General features: G+C 29.8%; 1 protein-coding gene across 2 annotated transcripts in view; it reads left to right on the forward strand.

Annotated features, from left to right (window-relative positions):
• The window catches only part of LOC106457928 (solute carrier family 25 member 38-like), a 32,502-nt gene that overhangs the window by 3,991 nt on the left and 10,785 nt on the right, over window positions 1–17,726 (forward strand). For both annotated transcript variants that reach the window (XM_013917375.2, XM_013917376.2), the window contains exons 2-5: window positions 598–819; window positions 3,589–3,701; window positions 7,077–7,161; window positions 15,036–15,106. In XM_013917375.2, coding sequence (XP_013772829.1) covers window positions 799–819; window positions 3,589–3,701; window positions 7,077–7,161; window positions 15,036–15,106 — 290 coding nt within the window. In that variant the 5' untranslated portion in view covers window positions 598–798. The remainder of the gene's footprint in view (window positions 1–597; window positions 820–3,588; window positions 3,702–7,076; window positions 7,162–15,035; window positions 15,107–17,726) is intronic.

A 17,726-nucleotide genomic window follows, 5' to 3' on the forward strand; every position in this document is an offset into this window, starting at 1 on the left:
AAGAAAAACATAACCACTAATTTAACTTAAACTGGTGTTAAAATTATGATAATACATACATTATATATTACCAATAGTACAAGTTGAATAATATGAGATATTCCAAAGTTCACTAGAAATGCATACTACTTAACGAGTTAAAATGGCTACTGCTTTTTCATAGATTCATTAAGAAATTTGTTACCTAAATTTCTTTTATGAAAAATCAGCAAAAGTTAATAAATAGAATGAAAGGGGGATCCCGATGATATTACTGACCTCTGGGCCTGGGCTGGCTCTCAATGCCCCTGGCAATTACGACATAATTTTGCTACATGTCTGGTTTTAATGAAAGGTATGATTTATAGTAACTGTTATAACAATTGCAGCATGCTTATATAACTTTAGTGTTTTAGTAGTATTTTAGTATTATATTTTTTTAAGTATATGTGCGTTGTGATATGAATTTCTTTTTGAAATATATTTTTTTTCATCAAGTAGAATTAAAATGATATGATAGAACTGGAACTTGCATATTTTACTTTTAAGCACTTATTTCTCTTTCTATTCCCATATGCTAAATTTGTGTTATCTTTATTATTTTCTCTTTCATTTCAGAGGGATTCCGTGATGGAGTAACATAAATTTAAACTTTTAAAATTGTCACTGAAAAGTGCCTGCAACAAATTCTTGAGACCTTGTTGCTTTTCAAGTTGTTGAAAATCCAGTAGTAATAGTAGTAGTTGAACTAGCTATTATTGAAGACATCGCAAGAAAACTTGGAACCAAAAAAGGGGTCCCCTGAAACTTGCTCTCAGTATGGCTGACCATATAAGCAGTGTGAGTATGGTAAATTGACGTATTCTAGTTGTATCATGTACAGTATTGTTGTAAACAAGCCAATTTAAAAAACAACAAAATTGCATTACAGTTGACTTTAAGACCTCTCTAACACTACTAGGATTAAAGTAGAATCAACTTACTAGCATGAGAGCTAACGGCAGTTATCTTCTCCAAACCCTTATTTATAATTCATCTTAAAATGTACTGGAAAGCTTGACATCAAATCTTGGAACTTTGTAGGTCTATCTTGACATCATCAGCACGATCGGTAGCTTCTACTAGTTAATGAACAAATTACAACATTAAAGTGTAGCTTACATCACTATTTTTGAATATGAGAGACGGAGTTTACAAAGCTCCAAAATCCACAAATGGTGTGGTAAGCCAAAATTCTGTATGAAGGTTAAGATGTTATTTAATAATGAATATGTGTGGATTATGCAAAATTAAATTAAAATAAAGCTTGTTTTCATTTAATGTGAAGCAAGGTGTCTGTCTTCCACTTTCAAAATACACATGGAGAAAAGTGTCTAAAGGTTAAGAGTCTGTGTCCTGAAGATTTTGGTGATTATGCAGACTTTTATGTGTTTCAGTAGAGTTTTGTTTACTATACAGAGTGTTTATTTGCTTACTGTAAATCACTGCAATACCAATATTGTTCACCACCCCCTCCATTTCCTCTTTAGAGTGCATACCTCAAAGATTTTGAACATTCTTGTATCCTTCTCAGCTGATTGGAAAATTTTCAACTTGAGTGTTTTTGTGGAGATAAATAAACTGATCAAGTGATTGTCATAAGTGTTGTGTTAGTTTGCTATATATTGATATAATCATGTTAGTTATTTTGTCCTGAACCAAGGTTCTGTTCAGTGGTTCCAAACACTTTTTCAACTGAGAACCAGCTAGTTCCAATCCTGAAATTTTATGGATTACTTTGTTCAGTATTAACTTTTTAAAATACTTTCAAATTACAGTGTAAAACAATATACTTCAATAGCTATATTTAAAAAAAAATTTCTAACCAGCTGAAATTTTTCTGTGGACTGCAATTTTTCTATTGTTCTAACACTAAAACTGTTCTTTATTTGAGAACGTTTATTGAAATATTCTGTAAAAAGTGGGTCATCTTCAGTGATAGTACAACACTAATCATGCTGAATGTCAGCAATGGGCCATCTGTTGATCTTGTTTGATCGTGCACAAGTTAATTGAAATGTGTACTTATTGGGGGTTTCATTTTTATCAACAAAACTTTTGTGCGGAGTACTTATTTATGTGAATTTCATTTTTTCTTGGTTTTCATATTAACAAACCTAAAATAAGCTCGTATGTAATGTTCAAATGACTCCATGTATTTAATCCATTTCTTATGTTTCTTTTATCACTTCAAAATTTGTTATGAAGAACAAAAGGGTACATCTTTAATTCCTCATTAAGTACCTTTCTGTTAATTCCAATATGCTAAAATAATTTATGATTAACATTATGACTTAAATATTCATACTGTGTATTGTTAGTTATACATTTAAACTATATAGATTTCTTTGCAGGTAAATTGCTTGATTAAAATTATTATTTTAACAGTTTTTATTACATACATCCAAATAATGCTTCAAAATATATGAAACTACTGACCAGTCAATGTGGCACCCTCTTGAATTTTGTGATGTATTAAAGATTTTGGAAATTCCGTGCAGCCTTCTACTTATTTTGGCCAGATTTTGTGATTGTGTTTTCAATACTTAACATCAGTCTGTGGTAATCTTAAGTATCAATGGAACTTTCTTTGTGTTTTTTTATGAAACTGGAATTTTATGACAAAAATGTGACTTTCATTTTTACTAGTTTTTCTATTTTCTTCCCTTCTTCACCTGCAGTCTCTTCAGTGTTAAATCTTTCAAAAGGTAAAATGAACTTTATATTAACTGTACAAGTAGTATACAAACATGAAGCTATGATGTTTATACGTATATTCAGTTTTGAAGTGGTATATTACTCCCCTCCCCCTTCTTTTTTTTATAATTTTGTGGTCTATTATAATTGGTATACCACACTGGTATTTTATGCATTTAACTGTTTAGTAGAACATTTGTGTGTGTGTGTGTGTGTGTATATAATATATATATATATATTCGTGAAACATCATATTTTTTGTTTCTTTTAATAAATATCATAGTTCTATTTCAAAGGCTAGTTTTTTTTCTTCAAACAGTCATAAAATAATATATATTTTTATGCATCCAAAATGCCAAAATATTTTGGATTGCATCACAAAAACCCAAAGGTACCTAACTAGTGGGGAAGAATGGGCAAGTGCTGCTCCACCTTGAATATTTCTAATCACCAGTTCTTCCTTACCCTACCCTCCACACATTAAACAAGGTTAGATGCCTATACAAAAGCTTTATTTTGTATTTTAAGATTTGGTTAACTATTGTTCTAAATTAATTAAATTTTTATGCTGATTAAGATTCAGGAATTGTAACTGTACTTTCAAGATAACAGAATCACATGCCATAGTGACCTGACTGGATGACATATCTAGCTGTGTGTTAATAAGGCTTAATTTTTAATATTTATGACTTCTGAAACTTCAATAAATGATCTTCATGATATTTTTAAAGCGTATTTGAACAATATGTTAGTTGTGTGTAGTAAAAAAAAAACTTGTACACATGCACATATGTTTGTGTGAGTATTTAATGGTGCTGTATTCTATACATATCAAAAGTAATACAGTTTTTTTTGTTTTGTATGTGTGACTAGTATCCTGTCCTGAAATCATTTTTAGCTGGATCCTTCAGTGGCACTTGCTCAACTCTACTGTTTCAGCCACTTGACCTCATCAAGACACGATTACAAAGTCCTTTTCAGACAAGGTGAGTCACATTGGAAGAAAAAAAAACTAGCAGATACACCCGTGAGACGTTTATGAAATCACTTATATGATTCCTTTTCTGATTTTATAGGGAAAGGTCTTATTTTCGTTTTAGCTATGGCTACATCTTTACTGGGATTTGTGGCTATGTATGCAAGAAACCTGTCTAGGTTGGTATGTATGTACTCTATTGCTATGTACATAGAAGGGGATATCTCCATTTACAATAATTTCATATAAAGATGCATTCGATCTGTCTGTGATAATTAATAGTACTTCATTAATGAAAGGAAAAATAGTTATATATTACTTATTACATACTCATAGCAAGTTTTGTAACAACAGACTTGTATAAAATATTTCAGTGCAAAGGTAAATTGAGTAATTTCTATTTCATATGCTTAAATACTTAAATTTTGAGTTTTAATTACCAGCTAGAAGTTGTGATTGGTCGTCTACGACGAAAAACCTCACATTGGAGGAAATCAATTTCATTAGACCACACAATCTCTTTACTTTAAGTTATCCTTTCTGTTCTTAATAAGCTACTCTTACATACTTTCTTTGGCATGATCACAATGTGACTGACATGTAAAATACAGAAAAAGAAATAATGTGTCATAATAGAGTGCACACCGTTGATAGGTGTTGTTATGAGGTATTTATATCAATGAATGTTAAATCCTTTAAATTAGTGTTTTTCAATCTGTGGGGCATGCCCCCTCTGGGGGTGCAGCCTTTTGGTGGGAGAGCCCAAAAATGTTGATTTTACTTGCAAAAATTATTTTAATGTGGGGCAGTGCAATGGAAACTTTACTGAGTTAAAGGGGTGCTACTATTTAAAGTTTGGAAACACTGCTTTAAATTATTGATATTTGAAAACAAAATTTTTAACTATTATGAATAAAGAAATGTTTGTTTTTCCATAATATGCTAGTAACAATATAAAGATTGAAAGTATATGTAAGAATAAAATTATTCATGTCCACTGGGCTTGATTATTTAAATAACATTTTTGTGTGTTTTAGTTTTTTATCAAAAAGCAACAAATGTGTGTGTGCATATCATGAAAGTATGTGTAAAAAAAAAAAAAAGAAATCCCTCAAATGATTGATGGGACTTGAAAATAAAATGCAATTGTAGAATTAATGTTTTACAAGTTATGAATATAAACAGTGTTTCTGTTCTTGTCCTAAGTATGCTAGTAATGACTGAAAATGCACAGATGGCATGTACACCCCATGTAATAAAAGAGGAAACTGGGAAAAAACCCATCAGTACCCTAGTGGCCACGCATACTGACTGATCTATATGTAGCCATCACTATGAAATCTATGCATTTTAAAAGAAAAATATCTTCTGGACACCTCATGAATCATTTGTAGTTGATTAAACCACATTTGGCAGGTCCAAATGTAAAAGTGTAGGAGGAGTTGGAGGTCAAACAAACACACTTCTCTCAAAGTAGGATTACAGAATAAGTAAAGTTTTTTATTTTGGATTTTGCTCAAAGCTACACAAGGATTACTTAGCCCTAGTTATCCATAATTTCAAATTTCTAGATTATAGGGAAGACAACTAGTCAACAGCATTCAACACCATCTTTTGAGCTACTATTGTCTTATCAAATAGTTAGATTTGGGTAGAACTGGACAATTTAATTGATTATCTCTGAATAGTGATTACATTGATTAGTGTTACGTAAACTAAGGCGTGGCATGGCCTAGTGGTGTGGTGTTTGACTCACAATCTGTGGGTCATGGGTTCGACTCCCATTCACTGAATATGCTTGCTCTTTCAGCTGTGGGAGTATTATAATGTGGTTGTCAATCCCATTATTTGTTAGCAAAAGTGTAGCCCAAGAGTTGACAGTGGGTGGTGTTGACTAGCTGCCTTTCCCTCTAGTTCATCACTGCTAAATTAAGGATGGCTAGTGCTGATAGCCCTTGTGTAGCTTTGCATGAAATTCAAAATAAACAAACACGTAAACTAACAGATTGATTGAAATTAGTGTTTGTAATTATTACTGTCTTTGATTATTCCATCTATCGAAATAGTTGAAATATTGACATCATGTTTGTTTGTTGTTAAGCAGAAAGCTATATAATGTAGTAGTGGAGGTGCTACATGAGTTGAGGGTTATAGATTCAGTTTTCATAGCCACTGAACTTGTTCACTCTGTCTTTGTTATTGAAAAGCTACTAAGACTATTTACCACTGTCACTAGTTTTGAACAGTGGTTAAGAGGGAAGGCAACTATCTGGCAGCACCCATCACCAACCTCTGACTACTGAAGTGTTAAAGTGTATAATTATTGTTTGTTTACATTGTGTTATGTTTGTAATTTATAATTATGTAATTGTATTATATGTTTTATAAGTGAATGCAGATCAATGGAGGGGTGACATTCTCCATTTCTTTTCAGACATTAATAGAAAAGACAACCAGACCTCCTTACACTACAATATCAAAAAAGAAACATTAGATATCTGTGTTTTTATTTGATTAGGCTCTTAGGTATCGTAAGTTTTTTCAGGTTTTCTGAAGTCAACACAACTGGAGTCTACAACAATTCAATTAAGGCATCAGCCAGTAATTGGTTATTTCTGAGCTAATACAACAATTTGAATGTTAATTAAACATTGCTGTATTAAATGTTCATGCTTTGGCTTTTTGCAGACACTAACTGTGTGTGTGTAGACTTTGGAGATTTATTTTCATCAAAGGTAGAATTGTTTTGGATATCTACAGCTCTTATAACATACCTTGTTGCAAAATCAATTTTTCATGGTTTAAAAGCAAGATTTCTCATAAGAAAGATTTTTTTGTGTTGTTGATGTACAAGTGAAAATGGAAGTGGTATGACTGTAAAAGTAACGACTTTTAATAGAAATTCTTAAAATGGGCAATCTTAGTTATGAATGCTATAATATTTTGTTCTAAATATTGTAAATAATTATAAATATCTAATTTTAACTAAAGAATTTGATAGTGCTTAATGAAATGTGTTCAGTTAATAGCCTGTTGATTAAGCAATTAGCAAATACTGCTAATTATACAGCTCTAGATTTGAGTCACAGAAAGGGTTGCAAACTAGGAATCTTTGGATTCACAGTCTGAGTATGCTAACCACTAGGAAAGAATAAAGTTCTTGCAGTAAAAATATTTTTGAGCATAGTATTTATACATTCATTAAATTATTTTATGGTTTTTTACCTCTTGTTAGTATTTTTTTGTGGTCTTTTATTATCATTATACTGCTTTGAAATTTTATCCATGAACTTGTTCACCAGAAAACCTTGTGTTTTTTAGATTGAGTAAATAGTAGTTGGTTTGAGCTATCTTGCATTTATCAGTCATTCTCTGTTTGTTTTAGAACTACAGGATATGGAATGGTCTCTCTGTTGTGCCATGTGGTCAAAAATGAAAAAGTGATTGGTCTGTGGAAGGGAACTGTTCCAGTAAGTTTAATGTATTTTGACGTAGGAAGTGTAGTTACATAACTATTTGTTACTAGAGTGTACATTTACTCCTACAGTTTCTCTGAAAGCTATACACATATAAAGATTTAGTGAACACTATCAAGTAACTAGCAAATGCATTTTTAATTCATCTAGAAAAACAGACCTTAAACACAGCCTTCTCCAAACCCTTATACTGGATGAGATGTGTCAGCATTGTGGCTTTAACTCTGACAAAGAAAAAAGATTCTCAAACAACATCAACAACATGCGTCCCAATGTTTATACAATTGAAAATGAAGAAAATTTCTCCATAACTTTCTGAATGTCCGCATCATAAGAAAATAATCAGGATTTGAAACTAAAATTCATAGAAAAGCAGGAAACTGAATAGTGCCTTAATTAACTGGAAATCCACACATTCATTATAACAAACTAGAAACCTTGAACTACATAAAATATCTGAAATCTTCATTCAAAAAAACAACTATCCAGAAGAATTTGTTAAGAAAAAAGATAAGATAAAAAAAAAAAGGAAATCTTAAAAATAGAAATAACTTCAACTTCATCACCACTTCAATTCTTCATGTTGAACGCATTAGCAAAAACTTTACTGGATTATGGAAAATGACTCGGGAATAAACACAAGATTAACCTAAATATCACAATTATACAAAAGCCAGGTATTAAAATCAAGAACCTTATTACTAACAATTATCCCATTGAAAATAAAAACAGTGGAGTCATATACAAAATTAAATGCAATTCATGTAAGCACTTTCATACCAGAACAACTGGAAGAGAAATGACCCTTAGAATTAAGGAACATCACGTGCTTTAGAACATCTCAAAGAAACAAGACTTTCCCTTGGAAACAATGTCAAAATCATCTAAACCAGACATAAAAAAAAAAAAATTAACTGAATCACTACTGATAAAGCCAATGCTAAATAAATATCCAGGAACCCCCCTTTATCTATAGGAATATTTTATCAACCTAATTTTCCTAAACAAAGCCAAATTTATGCTACTAGCAAACTTGTCCTTATTGTCACAATCTGTAATATTCTTTCAAATTCAACTATCTTTTTGAATGTATCTCTTACCTTTGATGGCTCAGTACTGTGAATCAAAACACTGTATTTATTAAAATATATTGTTGCCTACTGTAAAGGTTGCTGTTAGTTTATTGTGTATTAATGTTTAATTTTGTTTCTCTGTATTTTTATTACATGGATTGGAGTAGTTAAGTTTCATTAAATGTTTTAAGATAATTATAAAGACAAACATTTATTTCTGGTCTAATTATATTTTTCCAGCTCTCATTTCTATTCGTATTAAGTCGGAGTTCAGATATTAATAAGTAAAGATTTAATTTTCATAAAGGTATTTTTTTTTTTGTACGTAAAGAACACAAGGCTAATGAACAAACATAAAAAATCTATGAAATCTTGATTTTTATAATTGTTACATGAAAGTAATAAATACGAAAGATTGTTTAAAAAGATAGAAATTCAGAGAACACAAAAAAGGGTTAATTAAAATAACCTAAAAAATATCCAAAAAAAAACACCACAGATCATAGCTTTCAGTTTTTGAAAGCTTCCTTGTCGGAAGTGAAAGTGGGGAATTTTTAATTTTTTAAAATAATTGGTATTATTTAAACTTCTTTTTGCCATATACAGTACATATCAATAAAAAAAAACATACAAAACTGTAGAAGTTCCCACGAAGCTTAATCAGCTTATTTGTGGAAAATTCCTTAATAACTGTAACCAAAGTTAATTATAATATTAATCCTATGTGACTAAAGTACCATTCGCTGAATATTAATCAGTTTGTCTATGAACACCAGTTAATAACCAAGCTTTTAATTTTTTTTAAACTCTGCAATCATATTTATATTCCTTAACTCCCTGGGGAGTTGGTTTGTTATGTATGGTATTTTATAATCTTTTATTCTTGTTCCATAGTTATTATTGTAACTTGGAATTTCATAATACTTATTTTGTAATGTTTTAGTATTATACATATGATTTTTTGTACTTCATGATTTAAACTATAATGGGAATTCAAAATTATTATGTATTTATAGAGTGCATTTAGATCAACTAACTGATTTCTTATACTTCCATCTGTTAATGTAACATTTGTATTAAGTTCATCATTTTTGTTTAAGATTATCATCTTAAATATTCTTATTTGAATTGTATATTTTTTAAAGTAAATGTTACTTGTTGAAGCATATATTGTCAATCCATAATGTATAACAGATTCTGATAAAGATACATAATTTTTTTAATTAACCCTTTAAACATGGGTAGATGAGATTACCATTTGCTGAACCAGGAAAGGACATTTGTGCAACAAAAATATGGTAACTCTGTGTATTTCTCACAAAACCTTGTAAGATTTTGTTGAAGTTTATAAGTATTTTGTACACAAAGAATGACATTATTCTAATTACATCTTTTTAATAAAAATATTCTTTATGAATAGTAGTTACTTGCACTCACTGATAAAATAGTTTGAGTGCAAGGTGATTTTAATTTTAAGTATAAGAAATACTTTTCTTGATCTTATATTTTTCATATTTCATTTGCATAACTTCTAGAACCTCCTGAATTAACATCAAAAGTTTTTCTAAAGTAAATATTTATATATTTTATTTTTAATTTTCTTTACCATATCACTAACTCTAGCTATTATGATCAATGTACAATGAAATGAAATGATTAGAATTAGGAAAAAAAAATACACAAACACACCTTTTAAGTTTTTGTAAAATATCTTTACAGATAATTTTGAGTCTTTTCACATATATTTAAATCTTAATGTTTTGTTTCCATTCTTGTACATTCCCACTTGTTATTGATCTGGACACAGTCAACAGTGCCTTTGAGGCATATTACAGTTTCTTTGGGGGACATGTGCAACCCTTTGGCAAAATGTTTGTTCAGTTTGTAATATCGTACACCTTGAGAATGGACACAAAATATGATGTATATTTAAAAAAATTTTAAACCTTTTAATTATGCGTTTTAATACATAACTAATAAATAATTAAGTAAAATATAATAGTATGATCTAAATACAATTTAAACTGTATCTCTAACTATAAGTCATTTAGGTAAGAACCAACAGTAAGTGCTATAGTCAATCAAGCAGCCAACAATACTACAGTCAATTTGATGTAAACTGTGACAACAACTGTGAACCAATTTCAAAATAACTGGTGTTAGATTAGAGTGTAAAATGATCTCTTTCTAATGACCTTACACGTTAGTATATAACATCTCCATGTAGGCTATAAAGTTCAAACAAATCTGTTCAAGGTGGGCATGGCAGCTATCAGGGTTTGAAAAATTTATTGCTTGTTTCAACTGTATTCATTCAGAGAACTTTGAAATGAACAAGTCAAAAGGTTATCTAAGCATCGTATTGTCTAGACACACCTCCACTGAACGACCATTGTATTATTGAAGACACTTCTCATAGCTCTTTGGTTGCATGACAATACATCTGAAGTTAAAGTAGTTTTTTAAAGGTTCCTTGTGAAATAAAGGACTTAAAACTTAGAATTGTAACATTCTTTAATTTGTTAATTTCATTCACATACATTGATATTAGAGGTGTTTAAATTTTGATTGTAACACAGTGACTTGCACAGAAAAGGACTTAAAGGGGTACATGTTGCAAAAGTTTTAATTGGTAAAATATTCTGTATCCCCCCCCCCCCAATAATTTTGCTGTAATAGGTCTTAATTTCTTGCAAATGATATTTATATGTTTAGACCATCTTAAAACATCATCTATAATTAACCCTAAGCACATCTTATTTTTTAAATTTTCTATGTACAAAACTTTACAATCAGAATAGTGTTTATTATCTACAAGTAAATGTTTATATTTATTATTACATATTTGATCATGAATTTGTAAAAAAAACCAAAAAAAACCTTTGTTAATATTTGAATATTGCGAGTGAACTATCACAATTTTTGTTTTGTCAGTATTCATATATATTTCATTTATTTTAAGCCAATACGTTCATTTACTGAAATCAACTTGTAAAATTTCTTTGCCAACTTTTTCATCAACATGAGTTACAGTTAAAGCTGTTTTACTCTTTAAACCTATATTTATAATATCATTAACATACAAATTAAACAGTGTTGGACCCAAAATAGAACCTTGTGGAACACCATATTTTTATAGTCATTGGATTGTTTTTTATTTCTCAGATTTTTGTTATTGCAACCCTATAACTCAAATAATTCATGAACCAGTTGTGTAACTTCTCCCTTATACTCATGTGTAGTTTATCCAGCAGTATTTTATGACTTAATGTATCAAAAGCTCTACTGAAATCAAAGAATAACACAAGAAGCTTTTTATTTTTATCTAATTGTAAAGTTACATCATTTGAAAAGTTTTCTAATAGTAATGCAGTACTTTCACTTTATTTTTTTCTTCAAGTGATTTATCACTAACATGATTATTTACTAATTCATTAATGCATTTCCAAATTTCTTTCATTTTACCCTGAATGCCAGAAAATTTTGTCATATAATAATTCTTATTAGCCTTTCTTATAAAACACATTACAGAATTTATCTTTGCTTTGTAAACTGCTTCATTTGTTTCATTCTGCTGACATCTTATTAAATCTCAAATATCAAAATCTACCCAAGGTTTATGCTAGGTATTCCTTCTTTTTATTTTAATCTCAAATGTATTTTTTTCCTCAATTTCATTTAACATACAAACCAATTTTTATATGCTATCTCAGAATCTTTCGATTTTAAGAAGGAACTCTTCCCAATTATATCCCCCCCCCAGGAGCAGGGTGGTATTTCAATACCTGTGGTAGGCAGAGCACAGACAACCCTTTTGTGTAGCTTTGTGCTTAACTTCAATAAAACAACCAACCCTATTATGACTGTTTATATCAATTATAACACTGATTATTTTAATTTTATTAATCACTAGAACATTATCTGTGCTCTTTTTCCATAGTTTGTTCTATTGTCTTTGAACTGCTTTTTAAATTAACCAAAATCATCTTATGATCTGATATTTTTTTTCCTTGATCTTTTTACATTTACACCTGTAAGTTTTGTATACACATGATCTAAACAAGATTTAGCCAACTTTCCACTTCTCCATTCTTACCTTGTGTTAACATTTATATTTTGCTGAAGTTCATTAAGATGTAACAAGTTTTGATAGTCATTAATTAGATTAATATTTTCAATATTTTTTATTTAGTATTGATATTTATATCACCATGGTATACTATATGTTTATAGTTTTTTAATTTATTTAGCAATTTTTCCTAATTTAGAATATAAAGATTAGAATTGTAATTTGGAAGCCTGTAAATTGGAAGTAATAAAGCTTTACAGTCATTTAACTTAACAGTAAATGATATTTCTGGATCTTCCAAACTTAATTTCACTAATTCTATGGATAAATGTGTTTTATAAAAAAAATTTATTACTTCTACATTTATTAATGTTTTCATAGCCTTCCAAATTATAATTTTGAATTTCATGTTCTTTTAGAAAGGTCTCTGTGATTATTAATATATCTTATTGTCAAAACTTCACCAGCAACTGTACAAAAAATAGTCCCACTTATTGTAAATATTATTAAGACCCAGGCACTGCAAAAATCTAGGCCCTGATATGGCTGCACCTTTTTTATTTTTTTTATTTTAATTACTGATTTGACAACTCTCTACTTTTGCACTTTCTGTTGTAGTTAATATTCATCATAGATACAGTACATGAGGCTAATGGATCACAGAGACGACAAATATGGCATGTTCCTTTCTTTCTCTTTTGTGTTCATCACATACTCTGCCAGTTACTACTGTTTCCTGGTATCCGATTGAAATTCTGAAAGTTGTGTTGAAGTCAGCTCAACTGATGTAGCTAAATTGTTTACTAATAATTACTGTTGTGCTTTATGTGCTTTTTTCAATTGTTTCGTAATTTTGTTTTGGCCAAATGTTTAGTAAAATATCCTACGTTTTGTAGCTGTGGGTTTTAATATGTAACAAATTCAAAATATCACCTTCAGTGTATTCTAATTTGTATATAACATCATTTATAGTACTATTTTTTTTACAATTTATATTTCTTAGATTTCTTAGATTCACTATTTCTTACATTAACATCCATAGATTACAACAAATTAAATTATAAATTTTCAAAATTACAATCCAAAAAAAAACGTATATGCAAATAATGATGAGGCAAGTGGGTGAAAGTGAAGGCAAGTCTAAGGTGTAGCAGAGGCCAGTTGATCTTGTAGAAGGAGCAAGTTGACAGCAATTGTTGACAATTTAATGAAACCAACTGAACCAAATGGGCCTTTACAGGGCCTGTCGGGGATCAGTGGATCCAAGTGCCATGGCCCGGGATCTATAGATCCAATGCCTAAAAGTTTGGTGTGGGAGGAAACGGGAGTACCCCAAGAAAACCCACTTTCACTAGTTGGGACCGGAAATTGAATTAATATTTTTGAAATTAAATTACTGTTTCAAGTATTATTAGCCTTCACACTCTCCACATCCTTTTTCAGTATTTTGATATCTTCTTTATGGTTGCTTTGTATTAAGGATATTTCATCGTACCTAGCTGACAAAAAGTTTATGGAATCTTTGATTTCATTTATATATCCATTTTTGTTTCATCTAACGTGTTTAATTTTCTATTTTTATTTTGGAGCATGGTAGCTACCATTGTATTCTGTAAATCGTGTTCAGTCTCATCCAGATCTGAGTTGTTTAGAATCTTCTCTTGACCTCCAGTATCAATAGATTTTAATAAATTCATTGTTTCATTAACATTTACATATACCAGATTTCTGTTGTTTATTGCAGTCAAATTATATTTCCTGTCATTGAATAAACCAGAATCGTTTACTGGTATCTCGAAAGTGGTAACAGCGTTATGACAATTTTTTGGCATTAGACGTATGTCTGTCTGTCATCTCTGACAAACCACTACAATTTCCTTAACATCATTTTACATAGTCTCTGTTGACAAGTAAAGGCTTTATACAAACATCACAACATTTAGATGCCATTTAACGAGTTATTTCTTATTTCAGTGCATGATTTTTTTTCAATAAATAAAAAGCATGCAATTGTAAACTTAGTCACAAAGTATTAACCATGCCAAAGTAACCAGACTTTTCATTAGCCCTTTGAAACATTATTCTTTCTTTATATTATAATCAAAAGCAATCTGTTCAGAATTTTTTTCTTTTCAATTTCAAACATCTCGCAACTATTAAAGTATACTGATGTTAAAGATATTAATAATTTTAAATTTATTGTTTGTTACATATGTTTCTCTAATTGATTTCAGAATGAAATAATGTAAAGTTTTTATTTATAGGTTAAGTGATACTTAAAAATATATTTTGCTTTTTATTGCCCAAAATTCAGACATTTAAAGAATAAGCAAATCAGTATTAAAAGTTCTAATGTGTAAATAAAAATGTTTTTATTTTTCATAAGTTAAAAGAATTATTACACACAAGAAAGCTATTGTAAATAGAGGATCTGTTTCCATTCATAATACAAAATTAAAGTGTCCTCTTCTCAAATTTGTATATTGTGCAAAAATTTTCAGACTATTTAATTTCAGAATTTGTATAATGTATATGTGTGCCTTATACATATATTTGTTTGATTTCAGATAAGTATAAAGAAGTTGTAGCTATTATATTTTTAATTTTCTTTTTATGTTTTAGAACATTTAGCTCATATACCTACCTTGGTCAGGCTGATGTGGAATTAAAAAAAAATAGTTTGTTTTGTTATTATTATTATTATTTTATTTTTTATTATTTTGTAGTCAATGACTCGTTGTGTCCCAGGGGTTGGGCTGTACTTTTGTTCGCTCAACTGGTTACAGCGAACACTTGAGTAAGTTTCTAACCTATGATGTGTATTTTGAATGATGCAGCTATATAATTACGAATATTGCAGGACTTGAATAAATCTTAAGTAATATTTGAAACTTTGACTTGAAATACTGTAATAGTTTTATTAGGTGTTACGTTAATTACATGCTGTTACACTGACTTGTAGAAAAATAATTATCTCAAACCTGGATATATATTTTTTACACTATACATGTGTATCACACATACGTGTGTGTGTGTTTGTAAATTATTACTGAAATTGGTTTCATGTCAAGATGGATATGTCTAAGAAAACAAACACAAGTTTACTTATATATGCTATAAGTAATGTTGTGCCATGTTTTAACTTTATATCATTTAAAAAGTTTAATAGCTGCTATGAAGATGTAATATTTTATATAATATGGCCATATTCTCTTGTATTTTGTTGGTATTTTAGTTTCTTTTCATCTGCATCTCTGCCATTCCTTAAGAGAGCTAGGTTAAAATTAGCCAATAGGGAATACTTTATACTTGATTTTACATATCAAAAGTTAACTTTTGAATTTTTCTGCACATTAAATCCCATATGTTAAGTTAAAAAAACATTCATGATTTGTTCATAAAAATATTCTTATACAAATAAATGTTGGGGAGAAAAAGCATTTATTAAACTAATATGTATCTTTAGATAGGAGAAATTTATATAAACACATTATTTTTGACAGAATAAACCTGATAGCACTCAGCATAATTTAAGGAGTTTTTAACTGTCAAAATATATTTTTCTGTGGCAGCATGTTCGTATATTAAAGATACCAAAAAGTAACTGTTATAGCAAATATCCATGTAGTATATATTTTGTTGACTAACACATAAAATGATTTCTATGTACCTCCCCTTTTACATAAAGGATACTAGTGGACAATTACCACCCAACAGTCTTCTGTACACCAATATTCCATGTGATGAAGGTCTACAAACTCTAAAGTCCACATTAAATCTTTCTGAACAATCATAATCTCACAGTAAATGATCTTGCCAGCCTGGTTTTAACTCTGAAGAACTTCGAATTCAATAACGAGTATTACATTCAGGTTAATTGTACTGCAATGGGTACCAAAATGGCTCCCAATTATGCCTACATTTTTATGGGTCATATTGAAAACCAGTTTTTACAACTAAGACCTGTAAAACCTCATACATAGAAATGTTACATAGACAACATTTTTCATTTGGACAGCTAGTCTTAAATCACTTAAAGAATTTATCTCGCATACAAACTCCTTTTACAAAACAATCAAGTTTACCTGTGATTACTCTCCTACCCAGATTAACTTTCTTGACGTCACTGTTTTTCTAAAAGACACAATTTTATACACTGACTTGTACAAAAAACCTACAGACAGACCACAATACCTTCACTATAAAAGCTGTTAACCCTCTCACGCTAAACAAAACATTACATACAGTCAAGCTCTTAGAATAAAGAAAATATGCTCAGATGAAACAGACTACAGAAAATTCACCAAGGATCTAAAACAAACCATGTTACAAAGAGGATATAAAGATATCGAAATCAATGGACAAATTGAAAAGGCTTAACTACACTCAGCGGGAAAACATCTTAAATCAGAGCAATACTAAGCTTTCAAATATAATTCCTTTTATTATTACCTATCAGTTTAAACTCAGAAACGTTTCACGAATTCTGAATAAAACATTTTTATCTCCTACAACTGAACGATCCTGAAGTTCCGGTTGTCTCCTTCTGAAAAAGCAGAACTCTAAAAGATATCCTTGTTCACACAAAAGTGAATTACATCCCACCCAAAAATGTTTGTCGTCCATGTAATAAAGCCCCTTGTCAAACCTGCAAGTTCAGAAAAACCACTGACTCATTTTCTGACAAGCACAATCAAAGAAACTTTAAAATATCCAAAGAACTCAATCATGAAACAAAAAACACCATTTACCTTATACAGTGTAAAACATGCAATTACCAATATGCAAGACGTACATAAACAACTCTTAGAGAACGTTTCAACAACCATAAATCTTCTATTAACACTAAAAAAGATCTCCCTGTTGCTAAACACTTTAACCAACCCAGTCATTCCATTAACAGTGTTACTCTCATCGGCATTGAAACAGGATTCAAAACTAAACCAGATAGAGAAATAAAAGAAGCTTATTGGATTGCTAATCTAAACACTGTTCAACCTTTCAGAATTAATCTAGATCCTGGAATCAGTGATCTCCATTCATTGGTTTCATCTCTGACAAAAAAATAATTTTTGTTCTTTGCTTATTTTTTTCATGTAATGTGAATGCCGAATTTCCTAAAACTTACTATTTATTTAAGATAATTTTCCATACTTTTTATAAATTGATTAGCATAACATATCATTTTCAATCAGTCTCCAGGTTTCATCTTTATTTTACTTAAACACTTAAGTATAGTTTCAAATATACATATATTTATCCATTTCTAAAGTAAAATATCCCTAATCCCTTTTCGCATACACTCTCTCCATTGGCTACGCTGTACCGGAAATGAGATGCTTACAACAGTACATAGAGAAATAGACTAAACATTTCCGAAAATCCAGATGACCTTCATGACATCACTAAACTCCCTC

Source organism: Limulus polyphemus, unplaced genomic scaffold (genome assembly GCF_000517525.1).
Source record: "Limulus polyphemus unplaced genomic scaffold, Limulus_polyphemus-2.1.2 Scaffold393, whole genome shotgun sequence".
NCBI lineage: Eukaryota > Metazoa > Arthropoda > Merostomata > Xiphosura > Limulidae > Limulus > Limulus polyphemus.